The sequence below is a fragment of the Ovis canadensis genome, chromosome 1 (assembly GCF_042477335.2).
Source record: "Ovis canadensis isolate MfBH-ARS-UI-01 breed Bighorn chromosome 1, ARS-UI_OviCan_v2, whole genome shotgun sequence".
In the NCBI taxonomy this organism is placed as follows: Eukaryota; Metazoa; Chordata; class Mammalia; order Artiodactyla; family Bovidae; genus Ovis; species Ovis canadensis.
In genome coordinates, this window is record NC_091245.1 from 280,723,485 (window position 1) to 280,740,299 (window position 16,815).

A 16,815-nucleotide genomic window follows, 5' to 3' on the forward strand; every position below is an offset into this window, starting at 1 on the left:
CCAGACTCTGCCGGTGACGGAGGGGGCACGTCCACAAAGCCATGTAGATGGAGAAGTCGTCTTTTCTTTTCTTTATTTTTAACGGAAGAATAATTGCTTCATAATGTTGTGTTGGTCTCTGCCACACATCAACGTGAATCAGCCGTAGGGATACATATGTCCCCTGCTTCCTAAATGTCCCTTGCACCTCCCAGCTCATCCCACCCCTCTAGGCTCTCACCAAGCCCCAGTTCAAGCCCCCCAGGGCATACAGCAAACTTCCGCTGGCTCTCTATCCCACACATGGTCGTGCGTGTGTCTCCACGTGACCCTCCCCATGCATCCCACCCTCTCCTTCCCTCACCCCCACCCCCAGCCCCTGTGTCCGCAAGCCTGTTCTCTGTGGGGTAATAGTTTTGGGCCATCTTTGGAAATGCAATCCATCACAGCAACCCTCACAGGGCCCTGGCTGGTTGTATGAGCTTCACTTCTGACGTGTACCCTACACTGGCCCAGGTTATCACGATAGCATGCTGCAAACGTGTTTCTCTGGCTTCAGATGGCCTTTACGTGAAGCACCTGTGATCTCTGTCTCTAAGCTGACTTGGTTTTGTTGCTGTCTCGTAGCTCATCCTTCAGGCCTCTGTGTTAACAGTGGGATGGAAACCAGTGTCAGTCCAGTCTTCATGCCCCACAATGGATTTCAACCCTGTTCCTTATCTCTGAAACTTCAGTCTGATTTGGCAAAAACCTCCACCAAAATTTAAATCAGTTTATTCTTAATTTTGTAACTTGAGAGAATAAAGCGAATGAAACTCTCGGGCTTTCTTCTTAGTTCGCTTGTCAAAAGTGAATCCAAATAAAAAGAATAGGTAAGTTTTAAGCAAAATAGAGTCACAAAAACTACGAAGAAGTCTTGAAAGCAAGCAGAGAGAAAAGACATATGGCATACAGATAAACAATAATTAGTCAGAAGGCAGCTGCTTCTAAAGCAACAATGTAAACTAAAGTACAGTGAACACTGCCAACATGCTGAGTGACAATGATTATCAAACTGTCAGGAAAACGTCCACATCCAACTAAAACAAGTGACTGAAAATAAAACGCGACTGAGAGTATGCCCAAGACGGCAGAGTAGGAAGACCCTGAGCTCATTTCCTCCCACGGACACCGCAAAATTACAGCTTACAGAGCAAGTGCCTATGAGAACAACCTGAGTACTAGCAAAAAAGATTTTCCAAAAGTAAAGCTATTCTGGAGGAACCTCAGTGAGGTGACGGGGGCGGGGGGCGGGGTGGGGGGGCTGATGCAGAGACACAGTATAGCGGGACGTACCCCACCGCGGAGCTGGTAACCTCAAAACAGGAGGAACAGCACAATTGCGGAGCTTCTCCCCAGGAAGCAAGGAGCCACTGCCTCGCATGGGGCTCCCTGGCTGGGGTCCTGCACCAGGAGGACAAGCCCCCAGAAAACCTGGTTTTGAAAACTAGTAGGGCTTAAGGAATTCCCTGGTTGTCAAGTGGTTAAGACTCCAAATTTCACTGCAAGGGTTCAATTCCTGGTCAGGGAACTAAGATCCCACAGGCCGCTTGTCAAAAAATATATATTTAAAACAAAAGATCCCACATGCTGTGCAGCCAAAAAAAAATCTACTTTTGCAAACTAGCAGGGCTCATGTTTGGGAGCCGAGGGCTACAGGACACACGTGCAGAACCTCACGTGCTCTGAGTCCCCAGGCGGAGACGGTAACTGGGAAGGAGCCTGGGTCAGACCCACCTGCTGACCTCGGAGATCCCGCCGGGGAGACGGGAGGCAGCCGGGACCTGCCCTGCGGGTGCCGACGCTGGGGCAGGCGCGTCAGGGACCTCACCCCACTGCCACACAGAAGCACCCGCACGGGCCACTTGGGACGGCTCCATCCAGCCTGCTGGTGCCAGAGACGTACTCGCCCACCCGCAACCCAGCGCCAGCCTCACGGCCCTCTGGGACGGGCAGACAGCCTCGCAGAAACCCGGCCCGCCCACCCGCAGGCCCTCGGTCACCGCGCGGGCCGGGGCCTCGGTGGACCGCACAAGGCTGGAGCCACGGTTTCCCCGCGGCAGGGGTGGTACAAACCAGCCAGGAACAGAGTCTAGAGTGATCCATACGGTAAGGGGTCAGCGTCCGAGACACCAATGCGAACTCAAGCTTAGCTTGACACAGACATAAATATTTACACAGAGAAATACCTGCGGACGCGTATATACACAGAGGTTAATATGCATGCCTGCTCCACCAGCTAAGAGGGCGCAGAAGCGGCGGCCAGCGTAATTAGCGCGCAGAAGTCAGTTTCCGGTAGCGGTCACTATTAGGAGGGCTCGTTAGGGCTCTTTGGAGAAATGGCTCATTCTATGACGGGGGCAGAAAAGAGATGAGATGAGGGACTTCCTTGGCGGTCCAGCGGTTAAGACTGCCTGCCACTGGAGGGGACGGGGGTCTGAGCCCCGGTCGGGGAAGATCCCACGTGCCAAGGGGCGCCTGAGCCCGCGCTGTACAGCCTGGGGCCACAGCGACTGGTGCCGCCGAGGCTGGAGCCCACGTCTGCAAGAGAAGCCGCCGCAGCGGGGATCCACTCGCCACAACCGGAGGAGCCCCACTCCCGGCAACTAGAGGAGGCCCGAGCCCAGCCGCAAAGACCCAGGGCATCCAGAAATAAATGACTTTAAAAAAAGAAAAAGAAAATATACAAGATGAGCCCAGAGCATCTTATAGTGCCAGAAAACTTAAAAGTGCTAAAAAAAAACAAAACACTTGGAAAACTTGAATGACAGAATCAAGTCGTATGAGGTTATAACCCAGAGTATAAAATAAATATGATATAAATAAATGATGAAATAAACATATAAATGGGGGAAATATGCAAATCTCCCATGCAGAACTGCAAATAATTTATGGAGACACCCCACCCTCAGAGAGGTAGATATGACTTTTAAGTGTGGGCCGCACATGGCGACTGCCTGCTGCAGGGAGAAGGTGGGAGAGCAGGAACTTGGCAGAAGAAAGATTTGAAAACTCTGCCTTAGCCAAGTAATCCAGGCCAACAGCAGCAGTGACAGATGGTCTCAACAGTATGGCCCTTAGATGCAATGAGGATGCACCTTTACCTCCAGTGGTCTTCCCCCCAAGGACATATAATTCCCACAACATTTAATCACAAGGGGAAAAAATCAGACAATTCTCAATTGAGGGATATTCCACAAATACCTGACCAGCACTCCTCAAAACTGTCATTATCAGAAACAAGGTCCTATCTGGAAAACTATCTTAGCCAAGAAGACCCTAAGGATACCTGACAGCTAAATGGAACATGGTGTCCTGGGTGGAGCCTGGGGCAGAGAAAGGGCATCAGGTGAAGACCAAGGAGATTCAGGGTGGTAAAAAGTCAGACACAGCTGAGCAACTGAACAACAACGAGGAGATCTGAACAAAGTGGCGGCTTTGGTTAATATGTTGCTGCTGTTCAGGTGCTAAGTCATGTCCGACTCTTTCTGACCCGTGAACTGCAACACGCCAGGCTTCCCTGTCCCCACTATCTCCTAGACTTTGCTCAGACTCATGTCCATTGAGTCAGTGATGCCATCCAACCATCTCATCCTCTGCTGCCTCCTTCTCCTCCTGCCTTCAATCTTTCCCAGCATTGGGGTCTTTTCCAACAAGTCAAGTCTTCGCATCAGGTGGCCAAAGTAATGGAGCTTTAGCGTCAACGTCAGTCCTTCCAATGAACACCCAGGACTGATCTCCTTTAGGATGGACAGGCTAGATCTCCTTGCTGCCCAAGGGACTCTCAAGAGTCTTGTCCAACACCACAGTTCAAAAGCATCAATTCTTTGGCCTTCTTTACGGTTCAACTCTTACATTTGTAAATGATTACCAGAAAATGATTACCATGGCTTTGACTATGGACCTTTGTCAGTAAAGTGATGTCTCTGCTCTTTTAAATACACTGTCTAGGTTTGTCAGACCTTGTAATTTCTTGTAATGGTTCTTAATTTTTAAGAAGTTAATCATAAGGGAAACAGTGTGGAGGGACTATCTTAATTTTTCTGTAAACCTAAAACGGTTCTAAAATTGAAATGTTATTTTTAAAACTGAAGTGAATGCTACCCAGAGAGGGAATGCCTACACGCCTGATAAGAGAGCAGGTGGGTGAGCAGCCAGAGCGATACCAGCAGGGAGGGTGGCTAACGGAAGAACTGGTCTGCATCAAGCCGGCGATGACAGGGAAGCTTAGAGCTTTGTCATTCCAAGAGTGACGGCTAACCGGCAGCACTGTACCACCTGGAAACATTAGAAATGCAGAGTCTCGAGCCCACCCCAACCTACCTACAAAAAGAATCTGCATTTTAACAGGCCCTATGTGGGTGATTCACACGCACATTAAAATTTAAAAGGTACTAGTTCCGTGACTGTCAAACATGGATTGCCTAGTCATCTTCTGTCCTCCCCAAACTCCGCCCCAGCAAAATTCTTCTATCTATAAATCTCACTAATTCAGTATTCCTTTTTTTTTTTTATCTTTTTAACTTTGTCAAGATTCTTAGGGATGTCCCTGGTGGTCCAGCGGGGAAGAATCTACCTGCCAGTGCAGGGGACACGGGTTCGATCCCTAGTCTGAGATCATCCCACATGTCCCAGGGCAACTAAGCGTGTGCGCTGCAACCACAGAGCCCAAGGGCCTAGCGCCTGCACACCACCACAGGGGAAACTGCCACAACGGGAGACCAGCCCTGCTCCCTGCGACTGGAGAGGGCCTGTACACACCACCACAGAGGAAACCGCCACATCCAGAGATCAGCCCTGCTCCCTGCGACTGGAGAGCGCCTGCACACCACCACAGGGGAAACCGCCACAACGGGAGACCAGCCCTGCTCCCTGCAACTGGAGAGGGCCTGTACACACCACCACAGAGGAAACCGCCACATCCAGAGATCAGCCCTGCTCCCTGCGACTGGAGAGAGCCTGTACACACCACCACAGGGGAAACCACCACAACGGGAGACCAGCCCTGCTCCCTGCGACTGGAGAGGGCCTGTACACACCACCGCAAGGGAAACTGCCACAACGGGAGACCAGCCCTGCTCCCTGCGACTGGAGAGGGCCTGTACACACCACCACAGGGGAAACCGCCACATCCAGAGGTCAGCCCTGCTCCCTGCGACTGGAGAGGGCCTGTACACACCACCACAAGGGAAACCGCCACAACGGGAGACCAGCCCTGCTCCCTGCGACTGGAGAGGGCCTGTACACACCACCACAAGGGAAACCGCCACAACGGGAGACCAGCCCTGCTCCCTGCGACTGGAGAGGGCATGTACACACCACCACAGGGGAAACCGCCACATCCAGAGGTCAGCCCTGCTCCCTGCGACTGGAGAGCGCCTGCACACCACCACAGGGGAAACCGCCACATCCAGAGGTCAGCCCTGCTCCCTGCGACTGGAGAGCGCCTGCACACCACCACAGGGGAAACCGCCACATCCAGAGGTCAGCCCTGCTCCCTGCGACTGGAGAGCGCCTGCACACCACCACAGGGGAAACCGCCACATCCAGAGGTCAGCCCTGCTCCCTGCGACTGGAGAGCGCCTGCACACCACCACAGGGGAAACCGCCACATCCAGAGGTCAGCCCTGCTCCCTGCGACTGGAGAGGGCCTGCACACCACCACAGGGGAAACCGCCACATCCAGAGGTCAGCCCTGCTCCCTGCGACTGGAGAGCGCCTGCACACCACCACAGGGGAAACCGCCACATCCAGAGGTCAGCCCTGCTCCCTGCGACTGGAGAGCGCCTGCACACCACCACAGGGGAAACCGCCACATCCAGAGGTCAGCCCTGCTCCCTGCGACTGGAGAGGGCCTGCACACCACCACAGGGGAAACCGCCACATCCAGAGGTCAGCCCTGCTCCCTGCGACTGGAGAGCGCCTGCACACCACCACAGGGGAAACCGCCACATCCAGAGGTCAGCCCTGCTCCCTGCGACTGGAGAGCGCCTGCACACCACCACAGGGGAAACCGCCACATCCAGAGGTCAGCCCTGCTCCCTGCGACTGGAGAGGGCCTGCACACCACCACAGGGGAAACCGCCACATCCAGAGGTCAGCCCTGCTCCCTGCGACTGGAGAGCGCCTGCACACCACCACAGGGGAAACCGCCACATCCAGAGGTCAGCCCTGCTCCCTGCGACTGGAGAGGGCCTGCACACCACCACAGGGGAAACCGCCACATCCAGAGGTCAGCCCTGCTCCCTGCGACTGGAGAGGGCCTGTACACACCACCGCAAGGGAAACCGCCACATCCAGAGGTCAGCCCTGCTCCCTGCGACTGGAGAGGGCCTGTACACACCACCGCAAGGGAAACCGCCACAACGGGAGACCAGCCCTGCTCCCTGCGACTGGAGAGAGCCCGTAAAGCAGCAAAGACCTAGGGTGGCCACAAATTAATTAAAAATAAAGTATACTGTCATACAATTTTTAAAGATTATTTCTCATTTACTATTATTACCAAATATCGATTACATTCCCCATGTTGTATGAAGCCTGACTTGCGCCCAAGAGTTTGCACACCACCCCCCACTTTGGCCTGCCCCCTGCACCGGTAACCACTGGTTTGCTCTCTGCCCATGAGTCTGCCTCTTTCTTGTTACAGTCACTAGTTTGTGGTCTTTTTTAGATTCTACATATAAGTGCTCTCTTTCAGTTCAATAATTCAGTTTTTCTGATAGACATCACTTAATTACAAAAGCTGATGAACTCACGAGGAGCTCACACCAGCGCTCCGTGACAAACTAGAGATGAGATGGGGTGGGAGGTGAGCCTTCAAGAGGGAGGGGACATAGGCACCCCTACGCCTGATTCATGCTGATGTGCAGCAGAGACCAACACAGTGTTGTAAAGCAAGTATCCTCCAATTAAAAATATATTTTTTTTAAAAACGTGATGAACTTACCAGGGATTCTAATTGTGAAAATATTTCTAATACGGTGAATTACAGCCTGGATTTCCAGACAGCGCTTTTAGTCTTAATTTAAATTTCATAGTAGTTAATTATCCCTCAAACAGTTGGGAGAGTTAGCGAGGGAAGCTCTTTTTTTCAAAGGTGTTTATTGGTCAGTTTGAAGCACTGGTATTAATAAATGTAACCTTCCTCCCCTGGTGGCTCAGTGGTAAAGAATCCACCTCCAATGCAGGAGACCCGGGTTCAGTCCCTGGGTCTGGAAGATCCCCTGGAGAAGGAAATGGCAATCCACTCCAGTGTTCTTGCCTAGGAAATCCCATGGACAGAGAAGCCTGGTGGGCTACAGTCCATGGAGGTCACAAAGAGTCTGAAATGACTTAGCAGCTAGAACAAACAAACCCAGGAGAGAAAGAAAAAGCTTTCCCGCTGCCCAGATGAAGGTGTACTCACCTCTGTCTACAGAGTGGAAAATCAGGTAATTACCAGTGAAATAAGGACTGTAAGCTGTAGATTACTCTCAGGAAACATTTTCTGAGTCTAAATGCACTTTTTAGTTAGCTCTTCCAATAGCATCATGCTAATTGGCTAATTTGGAAATGATATGAGACCCCATGTGCTTTAAAGAAAATCTGTTTGCTGATGTATTTATTTGCACCTGAGACTGTCTTATTGCTGGCAGGACAGACATTATTAAAACAGAATCACCTGCTTATTTTAACCAGATTTTTTTTCCAAACATGCATGAATTGGACTATCCCTAGTGTTTCAGGAGTAAGTATTACCATTTTGAGTGATGGGAAATTGCCACTTAGCCAGGAAATAAATGAGCCTTAAAAAGATCCCATTATTTTTTACAAGGTTATTATTGTAAACGTTTCATAATAGAAGGAACGCCCTCCAGGTTCACCCTCGTTGTTGGTTTACGACCAGGGTGTTAACCTCCAAGCAGCCCAGCTCTTCACATCAAGCCACAGTGAGTTTTCATCAGTGGTTACTACATAAAACAAAATCACCTTTTATTGGTCCACACAATATTTTCAACAAGTTTCTCCGTGTGTTATTAACAGCTATTTTGTGAGGAAAATCTATTGGGTTTATTTGGGCTAGGAAACTGGCTTTCTAAAGCCTTCACGAGTTAAACACGCTGTACTATTAACAAGAGCATCCTGAACTCTAGAAAGGTGATTTAGGTGAGGACATAGTGATATATCTGGACATTTATTTATACCTCACCTGAGGGTTTCACCCTGCTGTACTTGTTTCACTGAGAGGGCACTCATAATCCAAACAGACCGCCCCGCTGGCTCACCCGTGAAAATGTTCTTTACAGTCTAATTGCTGCCACTACATAAGAAAGGGAGACGCTCACGGATCGCGCTGGATTCCAGAAGTGCAGGAGTCTCAGTCTGCTCCCTCCGGGGAAACCTTTTTTCTGCAAGCGGAGCCGAGCCGCGCGCGGAGCCTCGGCGCCGGGTTTGGAAATGCTCGGGCGCCCCCTGCCGCTGCGCGCGCGGAAGCACGCGCTTCCGCCCGGAGGGCCGGGCTCTCAGTTCAAGGAGCGGTGGGTGGTCAGGCGGAAGGCCGGAGCCAAGGGCCGAGGAAGACCAGACGGAGGGAGGGAGAGACATCACCCTAAGGATCAGGTTAAGACGTGGAGCAGAGCTACTTTAATCTTCCGCCTGGCCTGGGTATCCATCCGTGAGGGGGTTGAACATTACACAACCGGAAGTGCGTGCGTATCCGCACTTTCCTAAGATGCTCCTGGTAGCCAGGGTTCAGGGCAGCGCTGCTTACAATAGCCGAGACATGGAAGCAACCTGAACGACAGTCGCCAGGCGAATGGGAAAAGATGCGCCATATATATATATAATGGACGTTACCTAGAACGGAATATTAGCCATTGAAACAAATGAAAGAATTCCATTTGCAGCCACATGGATGGACGAACAGACTGTCCTTCTGAGTGAAGTAAGCCAGACAGAGAAAGAGAAATATCACGGCATCCCTTATATGCAGACTCTAAAAAGAAATGATAGAAATGGACTTACAGGCTCACGGGCTTAAAAAACGAGCTTACGGTTGTTGGGGGGAAGGAATAGTTAGGGAGTTTGGGAAAGTCAGGTTAGGGTTGGAAAAACGGATAACCGGCAAGGACGTATTGTATACGGCATGGAACTCTGCTCAACCGCCAGGTGCCAGCCTGGATGGAAGGGCGTTTGTGGGGAGAATGGATACATGGGTATGCATGTCTGTGTCCCTCTGCTGTCCACCTGAAATTACCACATTTTTAACTGGCTATACTCCAATACAAAATAAAAAGGCTTTTGAAAATAAAATGAGAGTGTGTAGCTTTCATCGTGATCTCAAAGGCGCACGTTACCAGCGTTACTCTCGGTCTGCCGCCTTCCCTGCCCCTTCTTTGGCAACGTCAACATTCCTGTGGGTGGTCCTCCTTCTCACCTCCAGACTTCCCACATTCTGAGCTCTTCTCCTTCAACAATCGTATTCTCCACCAACATCAGTCACCCATGCCCGCTGTCACATCCCAAACATTACCACCGACTCCACCACCTCCAGGATCTCAGATGCAAGCGTTCCACTCTCAGATCCCCATCGCCTGTTTTTCTAGACTGTGTGTGTGTGTGACCCGCTGGAATGGTCCGATCCATTGACTCTGCCGTTTTTCATACCCTTTCATTTCTGAACATCCTCTTTACCCACCTTAGTTTCCACGGTAGGCACCACAATCACACCCTTGCATGCACTCAGCTCCTTTATCCTCCCACCATCTTACTCACCAGGTGAAATTCCTACCCTGGCTAAATCCAGAGCTCCACTTACTCCAGATCTGAAGTTCAGCGGTTGCAGATGAAGATACTAACTGAACATAAACACAAAACTGAGTGATCAATCTCACCTTACATTTGTAATCTCCAATATCAAGAATTCTGGCAACTTTAGTATATTATTGATAAAACAGGACTTCATCGGAATTTAAAACTTCCTTTTAAATTTAAAAATATCTTCACAACCCAAAGCTGATAAGGAACTTGTATCCAGAACACATTTTTTAAACTCTCAAAACTTAATAATAAGGAAACAAGTCAATTTTTAAAGAAAAAAAAAAAGGCAATATATTAGAATAGGCACTTCACCAAAGAAGGTCCTGGCATGAACAATAAGGAAGAAAGATGGTTAATATCATCAAGTTATCACAGAAATACAAACCAAAACCACAGTGTTACTACGCACCAACAGGATGAATGAAATTCACAGAGAAGAAACTGACAAGACTAGGAGCACTAAGTCTCCTTAAACTGCTGGTGAAAACACAAGCCGGTACAGCCATTCCGGAACACAGATCTTCAGTTTCTCGTAAAATTAAACATGCACTTCCCATATGGCCCAGCAACCTTACCGCAGGTATTTCTCCAAGAGAAATGAAAACTTTTCTTTGTACAAAACCTATACATGATTATTCATGGCAGCTTTTTTCAGACTTGCCAAAAACTGGAAACAACTCAAGACAGGTCTTTAACCGGTGAATGGATAGACAAATTATAGCCTATCCACGCGGTGGAAAACCGCTCAGGACTAAGAACTCAGCGCTGATCCATGCAGCGACGCGGATGGATCTCAGAAGCATCTTACTAAGTGAGTCAGGCTGCTCTCAAAGGACTAGCTACAGTCCCCGCGAGTCCACCGATAGGACGTTTTGAAAAAGGTGAAACGACAGGACAAAAAGCAGGTCAGCTGCTGCAGGGGCCAGAGCAGGAAGGGAAAGTGACAAGCGTCTGAGACGCGGCTCAGCGTTCCTGCGTTTTCTTTGTGACGGTGGTTACACACCTCCATGCATCAGTCAGCACCCGTGGGCTTGCATACTTTAAAAGAGCAGATTTTAATGTACGTAAATACATGTCAACAAGTCTATTTAAAAGCTGATAGAACTTATCACAGCATTAAAACAAAACCCGCAGAGGCAAGTCTGACAGAAAATGTGAAACATCTCAGCACGGAAGGTCGGGATTTGTTGCTTCCACTGCCAGGGTCTGGGTTCAGTTCCTGGTTGGGGGACTAAGATCCCACAAGTTTCACAGTGTGTCCCCCCAAAGTACATACATGAAAAGCTAAAAAGTGTTTGCTGAGTAAGAATTAAAGATTTTAAAATTAAAAAAAAATAAAAAACTAAAAAATAAAAAGTGTTTGCTGAGATAAAGAAAAGCTTAGTGAATGCGTGGATATACCATATTTATTGTTTGGAAGTCACAGCATGATCATGAAAACTGAAACTAAAGCCATGAGATGATAGGGGGATAGATGGAACAAAGCTATCAAAGTGTTGGAAATATTTTAATCTACAACATAGGTATATAGGGTTTTTACAATTTTTTTACTTTTATAAATTCTTTAAATTTTTTAATAAAAAATTAAAATGTAAGAAAATGGAAAGCTAAAAAGTGTTTACTGAAATAAACAAAGGCTAAATAAATGCATGATGGATCATATTAACTGTTTGGAAGTCACAACATTATCAAAATGTCAGTTCTCCCAATTAATCTTTAGAGTCAATATGATCACAACAAAAAAACCCAGCAGACTATATGGGTGTGCATATTTTAAAAACAGAATGAGGCGCTCTGCTCAAAGCTAAGGAAAAGTGATAGGTACTCTGAATCACCTAGAGCAGTAGGCCAAGGGGAATTGTTGAATCTGCCAAAATCAAATCATCCTTCGATAAAAAATAAATCAATAAAAAAAACAAACGAACAAAAATCAACCACGGACGCCTGGTTAAGGAAACCGAGAATCGCGAGGATGCGGACAAAGCCGAGAGGCCGCCGTAAGGATCCCATGAGCAGGTGGGGACAGAGGGCTGCTTAGGAGCAGGTGAGATGGGCTACAACCTAAACGCAGGCCTTCCGATGGTATCTCCTGAGCTAAAACGGTGCCTAAGAGCTCCATAACCATTGAAACCAGCGTTCAGGCTGGTAGGGAAGCCCTTTGTTATTTCCCTCTTGTAAGTAAGAACGCCACAGCTTTGTAAGGGTCGGAGTCTCGCAGTCACAGAGGCAGACTTATTATTCACACCAACCATGTCTAACGCTCCCAATTTGCTCCTCAGAAGGGGAATGACTGATGAACCAACATCGCTAAGCTTTAAAACACTTTTCAGGGCTTCCTCAGTGGTACAGAATCTGCCTGCCAAGGCAGAAGACCCGAGTTTGATCCCTCCTCCAGGAAGATCCCACGTGCTGCGGAGCAACATCCCCTGCGCTCTAGGGGCCCCAGGCTGAGACCACTGAGGCCCAAGCACCCAGAGCCTGCACGCCGCAACAAGAGGCCACCGCGATGAGAAGCCCGGCACCGCAGCCAAGAGCGGCCCTGGCTGGGCAATGGAGACCAGGCACAGGCAAAGCCAAATAAATACACAAAAATAAAACTTTAAAAACAAAACACTTTGTAGTCAGAGAAGCGTAAGGACGAGAAGAGTACGTCATACTAGGGACCACGATCTCTGCAAATGGGAATCAAGAAGTCAGCTCTCAATACCCGATGCAATACAGTTTAGGAAAAGGTGTCACTGTAGCAAAACGCAGGAAAGACGTTAACAGTGGATTAGAAATCGTGAAGGCATGAAGCTTGATTGAGGTTACAGTTCTTCGTACCTTCTGATCATAGCCAAAGGTAAGAAATGTAACTCACCCTCACCGCACACGGTGACTGCAGCCATGAAATGAGAACACGATTGCTCCTTGGAAGAAAAGCTATGAACAAACGTAGACAGGGTGTTAAAAGGCAAAGACGTCACTTTGCTGACAAAGGTCTGTATAGTCAAAGCTATAGTTTTTCCAGGAGTCACATACAGATGTGAGAGCTGGACAATAAAGAAGGCTGAGTGCTGCAGAATTGATGCTTTTGAACTAGAGAAGACTCTTCAGAGCCCCTTGAACTGCAAGGAGATCAAACCAGTCAATCGTAAAGGAAATCAACCCTGAACATTCATTCGAAGGACTGATGCTGAAGCTGAAGCTCCACTACTTCGGTCACCTGATGCAAAGAGCTGACTCATTAGAAAAGACCCTGATGCTGGGAAAGATTGAAGGCAGAGGAGAAGGGGATGACAGAGGATGAGATGGTCAGGTAGCATCACCAACTCAATGGACAAGAATTTGAGCAGACTCCAGGAGATAGCGGAGGACACGGAAGCCTGGCGTGCACACACAGTCCGTGGGATTGCAGAGTCCAACACGACTGAGCAACTGAACGGCAGCCACAGACCACAGCATAACCACAGTATCTAAGTTAAAAAGAGTCGTGTTTCAGACTAACAGACAAAAAGGCAAGCAACAAAATGCTGGGGGCCAGCGTGAGGAACTCCGCCCACGGCAAAGGTCATGAGGAAGGAGGCTTGGCATACGCAAAGGCGTGATCAAGCCTCAGGAAACCCCCTGTCCCCGAGCATCTACCCCAAAACCAGAGTCTGTTTTATGCTCTCCCCCATAACCGTTTTTCTCGGAGAAGGCGTAAACGTGCAGCTCCAAGGCAATAAAAATTCCTGGGCGTGACAAGAGTGTTTCAGCTTAAAGACTCCTCTGAAGGTTATCTAGCCCGCCTGTATAGGTTCGTCCGGCCACATGTGATTGTTTACAGCCTCCCAATCTGAGAGGCACAAGATGTTTTAGACTTACTAAAGGCAAATTCTTTTGGGGAGTTGGAAATTATTAGTAGTGGGTTGGTTAGGAATTATATTGGTGAAGGGTTTTTCATTTGTTGTGCCAATAATTGCTGCTAATTCCCTGCTCTGGGTGTGACAAGGGTGTCTTAAGTCAAACCTCTCTGCTGACAGACTAGCTTGTGTGACAGGATTATCCATACTCCTGCCACATGATTGTTTACTACCTCTTAACCATAAACAGCACAGAGAGTTTTGGAGTATTTTGAGAGTCTTAATTAGCATAGGGCTTTTTCTTCTTGTTGAGTCAATGATTGCCGCCAGGCCTCCATATCCTTAGGCACCTGGGAATATATTAATCAATATATTTGGACTATAGAAAAGGAAATATAGTAGTTTTTTATGTTAGCAATACTAGACTTTTTGAGTTAATGAATTTTCCCTTTTGTAATAGATCACTGTACTTTGTTATAAATCACTGTGTCCTTGCTATGTAAAAATGTAACTTTATCACTATCTTAAGACTAAATAGATCTTAAGGGGAACATTGGTGAAAGGATTTTCATTTGTTGGGTTGATGTTTGCTGCTAAATCTCCATGTTCCCTGCCCTTATAATGAATATAACTAGCATATAGGAGAAATAAGTATTAACCTTTAAGCATATAGGAGAAATAAGCATTAACCTTTAAGATTAATCCTGTTAACCCTGGGTTAAGTAAATTCCTTTCTTGATTGTAACTCACTACACCCTCACCCTATAGGAATGTAACTTTATTTGGAGGGTGGTGCCTGGTTTAAGAAAAAACACCCTTGGAAAAAATAAGTTTTTTGGTTATCAGAAAAAAGGATCATAAAATGTCAGCAGGTCTCATGGCCAGAAGATGATGTAAAACCCCTATGACCTTTTATTTTTATACATTTATGTGAAGCACCCGATTTTGATAAAGGTCAGGACTACTGACCCCCACGTGACTCTGTATTCATCCCTATGTGTAACAAAAGGTATATAAGCAAACCCCAAAATAAAGAAATCGGATCAGTTTCTGGAAAGACTGATTCCCCCATGTCGTTTCTTTCTTGCTCCCCGTTTTCCTGGCTGAATTCCCACCTGGAGCATGGATGCTATTCCACGTAAACCAAGTGATTCAGCCTCTTTTTCTCCACTAATCTTCCTACTACACTATCTGTTTCTAATCTCTCTATATCTCTGTAATTAAACATGTATTTTTCCGACGCCGACGCCGTCCCCACCTTCGAATTCCCCGGATCCACCAGGGCCTGACCTCGGCAACAGAAGGTCAAGGACAAGAATTTGAGAGACTCCAGGAGACAGCGGAGGACACGGAAGCCCGGCGTGCACACACAGTCCATGGGGTTGCAAAGAGTCCAACACGACTGAGCGGCTGAACGGCAGCCACAGACCACAGCATAACCACAGTATCTAAGTTAAAAAGAGTCGTGTTTCAGACTAACGGACAAAAAGGCAAGCAACAAAAGGTCAAGGTAGAGTACATGTCATTGATCATTCAGCTCATCAGGTGATATTACTGAGAAAGCCTCTGTCATGGGTCCAACCCACCCTGGTGCTGTCCTGATGCCGAGAGCACACCCGGCCTGGATCTCACTCCCGCCACCACCTGGAGCTCTTCCAGGCTCCCACGTCACATCTGCACGTCAGGAGCCAAAATGAACAACTCTGCTGGTGCAGTGAATAAGAATCTGGCTGCCAGTGCAGGGAATGCTGGTTCAGTCCCTGGTCCAGGAAGATTCGATACGCCAGCAGCAGCTAAGCCCCTGGGCCACCACCCCTGAGCACGCACTCTGGGGCCCGCAGCCTCCAACAACAGAGCGCCTGAGAGCACTCTAGATCCCTCTCACTGCAAAGAGGCCGCACACACGCAACAAGGGGGCCGCCCTCGATCACAGCTGGAGAAAGCCTGCACAGAGCGACGAAGACCCAGCCCCACCAAACACTAATTAATCGATTAAAATTTAAAAAGAGATGAGGCATAAGGGAGGGAATGATTCTGCGCAGTTTGCTACTAACAGCTCTCTAGAGCTACATAGCTAACACTGTGGTCAGCTGTGTCCTCCAGATACTTCAAGGGCAAGATGCTTTTCTGGACATAGATGTGAAAAGCCACCAGCCATTGTCTTTGTTTGAAGTTAAGTTTTTTTCTCCCTGAATCCACTCCTTGTAATTAAACCTGTTTTCCTCAGATGCTAACAGACACATGAAAGCCCATCAAGCTTCAGCTGTGTCACGGTGACATCTGCAGAGAAAAACAACGAAATGCTGAAGACAAGATCTTGTGGACCTGGTGTCCCAAACCAGACTTTGAATCTCAGAGCGCCCACCAAAATGCTGAGAACTCTTGTCCAATATATTCTGAGCTACACCCTGGGTGCCGTTGAAGGTAAACTCCTGGTGCTTGTCAGGTTCTTTGGTGCTTTATAGGAAACAAGAAAATAAATTTTAAAATTCAAAATCAAATTTATTAGCAATTGCATCCAGGCATATGAGCCCTGCCACAGTGACTGCTGAATTATAGTATCTAAAACCAGAGTGGACTGAACATATTAGGTGAACACAGATGCAGCAATTCTTCAATCTAAATGCATGAACCCCACAAAGATCACGTGGCCGCTTTGCACTTGGCTCGGTCCGCGTGTTGTAACTCATCCAGGACATTTCTGATGTTCTCAACACAAACTTCTCCTCTGTGGTGTTTTTTTGATGCAAGATTCCATACGTTTTCAAATTCATCCTCAGAAAGCTTGACACCAATGTTACATAGTATCTCTGAAATCTAGAGGGGGGGAAACATTGAAGTCAGACTAAGATTTATGGGTATTTTAGTCTGTATTTTTAAAAATATCTTGATAATCTCTAAGACTATGGACATTTATCCCTTAAAAAGTGTGTGGATGTGTGTGTGTGTGGATATGTGTCTGTGTGTGCGCTTATTGCACATAATAAGCACATACCAAAATTCCAGGCCTCCCAGTTCAGGAATCATCTTGTAAACATAAATGATTATGAGGGTGCTTAGCTGTACTAGCCAATGTGCAAAGCCCCTTCCGAGTCTAGTGTTTCTGATCACGTTAAAGGGAGGCAGCCAGGGACTTCTCGGGCATCCCAGTGGTCAAGACTCTGAGCTTCCAACG

General features: G+C 47.9%; 1 protein-coding gene across 2 annotated transcripts in view; it reads right to left on the reverse strand.

Annotated features, from left to right (window-relative positions):
- Positions 1-16,121: 16,121 nt before the first annotated feature.
- Positions 16,122-16,815, reverse strand: part of EFHB (EF-hand domain family member B) — a 59,516-nt gene continuing 58,822 nt past the window's right edge. For both annotated transcript variants that reach the window (XM_069582479.1, XM_069582469.1), the window contains one exon: positions 16,122-16,457. In XM_069582479.1, the coding sequence (XP_069438580.1) occupies positions 16,438-16,457 (20 nt within the window). In that variant the 3' untranslated portion in view covers positions 16,122-16,437. The remainder of the gene's footprint in view (positions 16,458-16,815) is intronic.